Raw genomic sequence first — 11,082 nt, 5'->3', positions numbered from 1 at the left:
ATGGGGGCGTCGCGATAGGAGTGTATATAATGTTGTGAGTTTGAATATTTTGGTGTGGTCTCTGGGTCTAGAACTTCCTGTTGAAGTCTCTCACCAGGATCCACCGCACTTTGCAAACTGCTTTTCTATTTTCTGCAGAATAAACTCTTTTTCTTACCAATCCAATTTTGTTGGTATTTTAATCACGTTTCCAACACATGCAAGGATGTGTTTTGTCATCCTTGTAGCATTTGGAAAAGAATATTTCTTCTCACAATATTTGCAAATTGCAGCTTTGATCTCAGCAGAAATTGCACTGTGGAAATGTTTCCAAACTCTAGATGTTGGTCTCACCATTTTACTGAGAGGAGGAAAAGAAAAACCAATTTACTGACCAGACTATAGGTAAACATTATGCTTTGATGGTGGAGAGCATTAATAGGAATCATTTAAGGGTTATAAAAGAGAAACTAATTTGTCAGACAAATTGACCCTCTTACCTGTCAGTTAAGCCCTGATAGGAGGACAGAAACTATCATTTACTGTATATGAACAATTACTCAACTGTAGGTCCAAGGTACACAAGCAAACTAAACCGGAGCCTTTTCCCTGCAGTGCCCCCTAGTGCCACAAATGCATATTTCTCTTGTTTGAGAACTGCATTGAGAAGTACAGTGTTACTTGAATTGTATTCCAGGGTTTGCTTGTCTTCAGCTGAGAGAACTTGCAATAATTTAAGACTTTACAAAAAGTCTCAGAAATCTTTCATTAAGGTCTTCATGTTATATAGTTTGAATACCATGTCATAGATATATTGTTTATCATCTTTTTTTCCAGTTTTTCCAGAAAAAAGGCTTTGGAAAAAAACCTTTTTTTTCCAAGCCTTCCCATCTCTAAGTGGAGAGGTGGGAACCCAGCTAGTGCTAAGAGCTGAAGCTATAGCACTGTGCAGGCTCCTTCTGTCACCTATCCCCTCAGGGTGTCTGAGGGAGTGTATGGGAGTGGCTGGACCGGGATGGCAGAGCTCTTGGCTCTTGGAAGAGGGAGGTTGGTGAGGGAGGGGTATGATCACCTTGGGGGCTGTGGGGCACAACAACGCATTAGAGTGGTGATGGACCTAGGTTGCTACAGAAGCCACAGGGCAGGCCTTTACAGGGGAAGATACCCCTGAAGTACAGTATCAGTGTTCTGGCCCCCAAGCAGTGGTCATCTCAGAATCTCTTCTGGCCTTCGGTGGCCATACTCCCCAAGTCTTTGCCTGTGAGACCCTGTTCCTGAACCTGGGCTTGCAGGATCAGTTGGGAATGTTGCCACTGTATCAGCCTCCCTGCTGCATAGCAGCCTCCCTGCCTGATCTGCTGGAGGCCATCTCAGGGCTGGTGGTGGAGTTCCCCAGACTTATGGTTCTGGGGAACTTCAACCTGCCTTCCCTGTGTTTGACCTCAGAAACAGCCCAGGAGTTAGTGGCCACCATGGTGGCCCTGGGCTTATCCCACATCATCTCGGACCGAATCAGGACAGTGGTCATACACCAGATATGGTTTTGTTATTGGAGAAATGGCTATATGATCTGGTGGGGGATTTAACATTACCCCCCCCCCTGTCATGGTCAGATCACGTCCTGGTGTCCTTGAGATTCTCTTATGCTGCCCCCCTTTGCAGGGAGGCTGGACCCATTTGCGTGGTCCACCCTGGTAACTGATGGTGCCAAATAGGTTCCAGAGGGAACTGGCGAACATCCCAGGGGTTTTGCTGCATGGCCCTCCCGAAGCTTTGGTAACATCCTGGAATCAAAGGGCAGCCAGGGTTCTGGACAGGATAATGCCTATGTGTCTTCTCTTAACTCGTTGCTCTTGATTCTCCCTGTGGTTCATGGAGGAGATGTGGGTTCTGAAAAGGGTTAACAGATCTCTAGAGCACTGCTGGAGGAAAACGAAGGATGACTCTGACCGGACATGTCTTAGAGCTGCTATCAAGGCTTACCTTGTTGCAGTAAGAGCAGTGAAACAGCACTTTCCCCCCGCCCTTATTGCGTTTGCAGAGTGTTGCCCCATGGCCCTGTTCCTGGTTACCAGGTCCCTTCTGGGATGAGGGATCAGATGATCACCTTCAGGGCTGCACAGTGGAATTTGTTCAACACCTGATGGATAAAGTCACTCAGATTTGTTCCCAGTTGGAACCCCTGCGTTGTGCAGATCCATCTGAGATTCCTGGGGAAAGGTCTTGCCCAGTAATCTGGAAACAGTTCAATCCTGTTGGACCTGATGAAGTGGATGGGGTCCTTGATGCTGTCAGTGCAACCTCCTGTTAATTAGATCATTGTCCCACCTGGTTGGTGAAAGCCTCCAAGACTGACTACCATGTTTCCCCGAAAATAAGACCTGGTCTTTTTTTTTGCCTCCAAAAGCACTAGGTCTTATTTTCCGGGTAGGTCTTACCTTACGACTGCCGCAGCCAGGCCTCCCATGCCCTGACACCTGTCGCGCCGCTGCTTGACTTCTTCAGCAGCCGCTTGCTGCCACTTGTGGCCAGATGCCACGTGCCGCCGCTGGCAGCAGGAAGGTACACGGTGCTTTGGGCCATTGCTGCTGCTCGTGGCAGGAAGCCGCATGGTGCTTCACGCCTATGCTGCAGCTCACGGCACAAGGCCACACGGTGCTTCAGGCCATTGCTGCTGCTCACGGCAGGAGGCCGCATGGTGCTTCACGCCTGTGCAGCCGCTGGTGGCAGGAAGCCACACGGTGCTTCCGGCCATTGCCACCACGAGCGGCATGACCCTACACAGCTGCACGGGCATGAAGCACCATGCGGCTTCCTGCCGTAAGTGGTGGCAATTGCCCGAAGCGCTGTGCAGTGACCTGCCGTGAGTGGCGGCAAAGGCCCAAAGCGCTGTGTGGCTTCCTGCTGCCAGCAGTGGCACAGGTGTGAAGCACCATGCTGCTTCCTGCCGCGAGCTGTGGCACGTGTCCAGCCACAAGTGGCAAGCGGCCACAGAAGTCAAGCAGTGGTGTGGCAAGTGTCGGGGCATGGGAGGCCTGGCTGTGGCAGTCCTACCGGTAAGGTAAGTGGGGGCGGGGGGCAGCTCCACCCCCTAACCCCCGCCCTAGCTTGATTTTTAGGCGTGTGCCTCACCCCAAAACCATTATTTTGGGGGTAGGGCTTATATTAGGCCCACCCCCAAAAATCAAGATAGGGCTTATTTTCAGGTTAGGTCTTACTTTTGGGGGAACACGGTAGTAGGTGGGTTCAGGCAGTGATAAACTCACTATAGGATGGGACATTCCCAGGGCCTTTTAAGGAGGGCCTAATTTGCCCCCTCCTTAAAAAAACCATCACTTAATCCCACCTGCCTAGACAATTTTCATCTCTGTCTCGCAGCGGCTCCTCCTCTGACCCGCTGTTGACTCACTGACAGTCCCATTCACTTTAATGGGATGGCTGGTGATGCGGCAGTGACACAACAAGGTGAGGGACATGGCGGGCAGCAGGTGAGTGGATGCCCGCTAACAGGTGCTGCCATGATGGATCTGAAATGACAGGTGCTCTTTAAATGTAAGGACTCATTCTTGCTGGTAGTTAGAATCTTTAATAGTATTTGCAAACAAAATGAAGGTTTCCTATTTAGAATAATAAGCTGTCAGGTTAGTAAAACAGTGATATCAGAACCGATTTTAGGTTAATAGGTTAATCACACCATGTTTCCCCGAAAATTAGACCTACCCCAAATATAAGCCCTACCCCAAAAATAAGTCCTAGTTAGGACCCTGCCCCCTCAGTCCCACCTCACTGCTGTAAGCGGGTGCGGGGGCGTGTGGGGCAGGTCCACCCCCTCCCCCACCTGCCTCACCTCGTGGCAGCAGCGCGATGTGCTGCGTGACCTGCCACGAGCGGCCACAGCAGAAGTGGGCCAGCAGCCATGCAGGCGCCTGCTGGACGGGGCTGTTGGTGCCGCCATCACGAGGCGAGGCAGGTGTCACAAAAAATATAAGACATCCCCCCAAAATAAGACCTAATGCCTCTTTTGGAGGCAAAAATAATATAAGACCGGGTCTTTCTTTGGGGGAAACACGATAGTTGGAGAACTACTCAAATTCTTTTATTTAATTAAAACACTTAGAGCCTGGTACAGATGCATTTTTCTTCAAACAATCATACAGTTTGTACTATACACAGATTTGCAAAACAATGGGATAAAAGAATATTCCTGAACTTTGTTTTACGATTTATCTCATGGTTACTGTGAAATTGTGTGAATGCATCAATGCAGTGGATGTTATCTCAGCTTGCAAAGTTTGGATTCATTGAATGAGTTTACCAAAATGTAAATATTGCAGAATATACAGCCTCATGCTACATAACTAAGCTCCATTTCATGCTGAATAAACTAAATTATTAATGTATCTTAAATAGAAAACTATATTTAGATAGATTTTTACTCCAAAAGCATTTTATTAAAATTGATAAAAATAAAAAAAATCTGATTCAAATAAAAATCCATTTTTTTTTATTTTTTTAAAAAACCATCAATTATTATACTGTACACCCTGCCATCAACCATAGTATCATTTTGGGCTGGCTGTGGGGTTTGGGGCTGGGCAGTGTAGCTTTGTACTGGTTTGGCTCCTGTCTCAAAGGCCAGTCCCAATCAGTGTTGATAAGGAGTGAGGGGTCCTGCCCATGGCCGCTTCTTTATGGCATGCCACAGGGCTCGGTACTCTCTCCACTCCTTTTTAACATCTGCATGAAGCTGCTATGTGAGATCATTCACCACCAGAGGTTGAGGCATCATGCTGATCAAGAATATTCACTTGCTGTACCAGGTTTTGCCACAAGATGTCCTCCCAAGCTAGGTTTTTGTCCAATTTGAGTTCTTTTTCATCTTTTTAACTAGTAGATAGAGTAGCAAATCCCCGTGAAAGTAGGTACTTTTTGGGTCCCTGAATATCAAATAGATGCAAATCCAATTATTTAGTTGTTCTTTTCAAGGCTTTATGTCCCGGAGGTAGACAAACGCCGCCATTTTAGAGGGTGGGAGAACGTTCCCTCTCTCCTCACAGGGGGAAGCAATTAAGAAGCTTTTGACAGGAAGATACTTAGGGTACAAAGAAGGTAAGATCTCACACAATTCCTCTGCGGTGCTTTCGAAGTGCTTGTTAGTAATTTTGGCCTCAGCTGGTAGCGGCTTAGTGATGGGCCATGTTAATGGCCGATCTTTTTCCCGTCAGTTCAAAGAGTTGCCCAGGATCAAACGGGAGGGCTGCCGCCCTTCCACAATTGCTCAGGAGTCCTCTTCACACTCGTCGCCCCTCCAGGGCGACTTCCGACCCTTTTCAGGGTCCCCCGGCGGGAGAAAACCGGATGGCAGAGGGAGCGATCACCCCGCACGTCCGCCAGTGCCAAAATCACAAACCGGAAGCCTTGCTGATGATACTCAACTTTATATCTCTCCACCCCTGGTGATCCAAGTGATGCTTTTGCTGCCCTCTCACAGTGCCTGGAGGCTGTGGGGGTCTGGATGGGGGACAACAGGCTTCAGCTGAACCCTCGGTAGACCAAATAGCTTTGGGTGCATGGAGCTTCAAGATCCAGGATTTTAACTACTTTAGTTCTGGATGGGGTTGCACTACCCCAATTTGGGGGTTCTCCTGGGCTCTCAACTCCTGCTTGATGAGCAGGTGACAGTCGTGGCTAGGAGACACTTTGTACATCTTCATGTTGTGCGCCAATTTTGGCCTTTCCTAGATCGGGAGTCCTTGTGGTCAGTCATTCAAGCCCTGGTCATCTCATGCCAGGACTACTGCAATGCGCTCTACATGGGACTACCCTAGAACTTGTGTAAATTTCATACTTTTTATATTATGAATTCATCCTTTAATGGCTGTGAATAAAAACATGCTTTTTAATTCTAGGATTTAGAAGTGCACACAAGTTGTTTGTAACAAAATAATGTCTTGACCAATCCCTTCCATGGTTTATATATTGTAATGACTTGGCCTACTTTTTGAATCCCTAAGTGTGCATATACCAATGTCTGCTAAATAGTTTGACTGATCAGAAAGGAACCAGGTCATTAAATAGTTTATTTTGATAGTTTCCTTTATTATTGAGAAAAACAGAGTTTTTAAAAATCGGGAGGGCTAGAATAGTTAGAAAAGCAAAGAATGTATGTATGGTATGTTCATAGTAGCTAATATATTGTGGCATAGGTTTTTGTGGTCTGTCTCTTTATATATATATATATACTTATATAGGAGTACATATACAACTGTTTGGGGACTGGAGAAAATTGCATATGGTGAAAATATTATATGGAAATAAGCAGAAAGTACAGACTATTGTTATTTTCTTGGATGTTCAGGAGTTCATTTCTATTATGCTTCTTTGTTACTCTCTCCCTATACTCTCTCCCCATATAAGAGTATTCTAATATAAAATAAATAGACAAGTATAAAATTATCTACATCCATTAGAAAGTATGTCAGATATACAGATAATCATTTTGAAATTTCTCTATCATTTACGAATATTTGGCAATATTTTCAGCAGTTTCATCAGATTTCTTAGTATATGTTTTTAAGTTCAGGAAACAGCAATCATTTTTTTGTGGAATTAGCTTTCTTTTTTCCCTTTATTTTCTTTTATTTAAACTGCATAATTTGATTAATGAATTCACTACTTGGAGTGTTAGACAAAGCTTGTCTATGTATCTGGAATATCTAGAGGTGACAGATCTAAATGAATTATTCAACTTTCTTTCAAGAAAATCCTTTTATATTGAGTTCTTTCCTAACCAAAGTTCAACTTTTAAAAAAGCAGAAATGTTTTTCTAAATATATGTTCTATAATAATTTCATTTCTGATCTTTTAGATGCATTTGGCGTTGAAGATGAGTTGTGCATCTATTTCAGAAAACCTTATATGAAAAGACACAAGTTTCAGAAAGTGTCAGCATTACTACTTGGAGAATATGGCAGGTTTTAAACGAGGTTATGATGGAAAAATTGCTGGATTGTATGATTTGGATAAAACCTTAGGCAGAGGGCATTTTGCTGTGGTGAAGCTTGCCCGACATGTATTTACAGGTGAAAAAGTGGCAGTTAAAGTAATTGACAAGACCAAGCTAGATACTCTTGCCACAGGACATCTTTTTCAAGAAGTCAGATGCATGAAACTAGTGCAACATCCTAATATAGTTCGCCTGTATGAAGTTATTGACACCCAGACCAAACTTTATCTGATCTTAGAACTTGGTGATGGAGGAGATATGTTTGATTACATCATGAAACATGAAGAAGGTCTTAATGAAGATCTGGCAAAGAAGTATTTTGCTCAGATTGTTCATGCTATATCCTATTGCCATAAACTGCATGTCGTTCACAGAGACTTAAAACCCGAAAACGTTGTCTTTTTTGAAAAACCAGGACTTGTGAAATTAACTGATTTTGGATTTAGCAACAAATTTCAGCCTGGAAAAAAACTCACAACAAGTTGTGGCTCTCTTGCATATTCTGCCCCTGAAATTCTACTTGGAGATGAATACGATGCACCTGCAGTAGGTAAGTTAATGGACTATTAAATAACGGTAATTGCTATATTTTTGTGTTCAAATGAGCTATTCTTGAAAAATCATTCAACAGTCACAATCTTATGCCATCCAAGAACTGCAGTTTCCAGAATTTACACCTAATAGGCAAGACAGAATTCTGAAAGTTGCAATTCTAAGATATCTTGAGGATACCATGTTATGAAAGGGTGGAATTAAATTTTTGAAGCATACATTTTTAAAGGTCTTTGTATACTTTCATTGTACTAATCTAGTGTTAGAGGTAAACAACCAGGTATCCCCCAGAGTGTCTAGGACAATGGCTGTGCCCAGTTCACCCTGCCCCCCCTGCCACCTATGACCCACCACAGGCATTTGTCCACTGCTGCCCCTCCACCGGTGCTCCTCTGCTGCCACTATTCCCCTGCCGGTCTTCCAACACTGCCTAGTGAGCGATGCACCGTGGAACAAATCTCCATGGTCAATTTCCTGCATGGGACAAATAGCAATGCCTGTAGCGTGCTGGAGCAAACAGAGAGAGGTCTTCAGAGGTCAGCTCTGGGGAGGATGAACCAGTTCCTGGCACGTCAGGAGGGAAGTTGGTCAATGGCTCCAGCAGCCATTTGAGAGTGATTTGGCTGAAGCACAGCTGCAGCAGGACAGCCCTGAGGCATCAGATGGGGAAAGCATGCAGCTGCACCCAGTCAGGAATGAAGAAGAGGAACTGCCTTCTGCACCTGATCCAAGAACACATAGGGCAGAGAAAAGGCAGGAGCAGTGGAGGTCAGCCTGATTACTCGTGATGAGGCAGCCTCACCCTTCTTGATGGGCTGCACCAGAAGCTGGCTATTTAGCACAGCAGACAGATGGAGGCGATGTTGGGAACAATGTGTTCATTTCCTAGCTGTGTGTTTTCTGGTCGTTGTGATTCCTGCCTATCTTTGGATTGACACTGCCTTGACTTAGATCATCCCTTGTTAACTCTCGACTTTTCTTGCCTCATGAACCCTCTTGTATTGTGGATTTAATTTTGCCTGGTGGGTTTATTTTGATTGGGAAACTTTCAAGTGCCTTGTGGCCTCATTGGCAATTGCTCTGTGAACTAGCATTGGTCTGCTTGTGGCTGGCCTTAATTGGGACAGTTCTGGGGTTTTGGTGAAGGGAATATTTTTTTTATATATAACAAGTTTTATTAATTTTCCATTTTTACAAACCTTCAGGTATTTAAGGAAGCAACATGGTGGTTGGGTAATACATAATCCAATAACACGCTTATCCATACATATATCAGTTTACAACATCAAAAATTTCCTCTGTTTCCCTTAATCATTATAACAAATTGAAATTGGTAGGTTGCTAGTTATAACTCAATCATTTAAAACATTTATAAACAGCTTTTAGGTTATATATCTCCAAATCCTGTTTTTAACTTTTGTCTGGTTTCAATTAGAGTATTTGAGTTGGCTTACTGTCCAATAATGTTTAGATTTCGGATAGCCCACGGTTCCCTTAATTCATACAAAATAGTATCATCTCTAAGGTACACTTATTGTTTATTTCAATAAATTCTTAATTTATTTCACCATCATATTCTAATTCTGATTTTAATATCATCGCTTACTCATAAAATAACCTTTATCCTCTGAATCCATCTTCTATTTATAATTCAAAACAATTATTTAAATAACTAATTTATTTCCCTTATAGGTATAAATCTAACTACTAAATCCAATAATATCTTTTAAAGTCTCCTTAGCTCATTACATAAAGTTTAAAGCTCTTCCATTAGATATCAAACAAAGAAAACCATTTTTTTTAAACATCTAACTCTGGCCTTCCTTTTATGCCAAGCCGGCTTCCATAAAAAAGCTTTTTGGGCCTCAAATGGCTCTCCCTTCCTTCCTGGATATATCATTTGAAGCAGGTGAGACCATCCAATCATCAGCCTATCAAGGAAGCCAGTCACTGGGGAATATTAATAAACCAACTAAACCACGGTTAACGTGTGTGTGTGAGTGAGCGGGACAGCATACCTCTGTGGAGGCTCGGGGTGGTGGCAGGTGGGGAGGGAGCAGTAGCGAGGTGGCGGCATCAGGACCCTTGGCCCAGGTGTGCTTGCAAGGAAGTGGAGCCAGGATCAAGGCCTCTGTGGAAGTGTAAGGTGTGGCAGAGTGGGGGCGGCATCGGGACCCTTGGCCCTGGGGCACTTGGAGATGCCCCGCCCAAAGGAACAGGGTGGGGGGTTGAAACTTCTGCCTAGCAAGAGCCAATTTTTTACCTGTAGAGATGTGACATGGGCAGGTACAAGAAGTACACCGCATCCCAGGTGGGCAATAGTTACTCTGGTGTCGGAGGGGAGGCGTTTTTCGATGTCGACCCACTCTTCCTCCCTGGTGGAGGTGCTGCAGGAGAGTTGCCCGCTGTGCCAACATGTGCGTTACATGTGCCAAAAGAGGAAAAGAATACAGTGTAAAGGCCCAGGAGTTTGCTTGCATTAGTGTGTGAAAGAGAGTTATTCAGAGGGGGAGGAGCCTGCCCGCTCGGGAGCTGCTCGCCTTTGCGCCCAGGGCAGCTGATACTTTGCGCAGAAGGGGTGGGTGGGACAGTAGGACCCGATCCATGAATCCACCATCAGCCTCCCAAAGGATTGGTGTTCTCAACACAGTGTGCATTCCAAAGGTCATGGAGAGTGCAATCCTTTCCCTCTTCCTTCTCCTCCAATGCCACCAACAGCCCATGGGTTCAGGAATCAGAGACCCAGGGGGCAGCAGCAGCAGGCGTGGAGGGGATGGCAACACGGGGGCACCCCCCTGCGCCTCCATGTAGGCCCCAATTCCAGCACCGCTTCCCCGCAAGTGCCTCTGGGCCAAGGGTACCAATGCCACCCCCACGCTGCCACCCACTCCCCGCCTGCTGCCACCACCCCCTGCACCTACACAGAGTCCCTGATCCCGGTGCCAGTTCCCTGCAAGCGCCCCTGGGCTGAGGGTCCCAGTGCCACTCCTGCACTGCTGCCCCCTCCCCACTTGCTACTGCCGCCACCCACTGGGCCTACATGGAGGCACTGATCCTGGCACCACTTTCCCACAATCACCCCGGGGCCAAGGGTCCTGATGCTGCAATGCGCTGCTGCCCCACCCTATTGCCACCCCTTGCACTTGCACAGAGGCTCTGATGCTGGCGCTGCTTCCCCACAAACACCCTGGGGCCGAGGGTCCCACTGCCGCCCCTGCGCTGCTGCCCCCTCCCTGCTTGCCACCACTGCTGCCTCCTGCCCCTCCACGGAGTCCCTGATTATGGTGCCAGTTCCCCACAAGCGCCCCTGGGCTAAGTAGAAAGCCAACTTGGGTCTAAAGGGTAACATAAAAAAAGCTCAAGTTGTCCTTAAAATACCCTGACATTTAGCTAGAGAGAAATATAGTCAAAAATTAAGATACTGAGTAAAACAAAAATTTGATGACCAACCATAATTAAAATATGTTAGAATACGTAAAGTTCAAGTAAAATATGTAGAACATTACTTGATAAAAAAGGTTAAGAACATTTAATAAAATCATTTA

At 45.5% G+C, this 11,082-nt stretch overlaps 1 protein-coding gene across 1 annotated transcript in view; it reads left to right on the top strand.

Moving 5' to 3' along the window:
- Positions 1–6,897: 6,897 nt before the first annotated feature.
- LOC107294919 (SNF-related serine/threonine-protein kinase-like) overlaps positions 6,898–11,082 on the top strand; it is a 79,496-nt gene continuing 75,311 nt past the window's right edge. The window contains exon 1 of the mRNA XM_015824187.1: positions 6,898–7,535. Coding sequence (XP_015679673.1) covers positions 6,947–7,535 — 589 coding nt within the window. The 5' untranslated portion in view covers positions 6,898–6,946. The remainder of the gene's footprint in view (positions 7,536–11,082) is intronic.

The sequence above is a fragment of the Protobothrops mucrosquamatus genome, unplaced genomic scaffold (assembly GCF_001527695.2).
Source record: "Protobothrops mucrosquamatus isolate PMUCROS unplaced genomic scaffold, P.Mucros_1.0 scaffold2153, whole genome shotgun sequence".
Lineage (NCBI taxonomy): Eukaryota > Metazoa > Chordata > Lepidosauria > Squamata > Viperidae > Protobothrops > Protobothrops mucrosquamatus.
The sequence above is the reverse complement of the archived record's forward strand: the minus strand, read 5'-3'. Positions and strand labels throughout refer to the sequence as shown.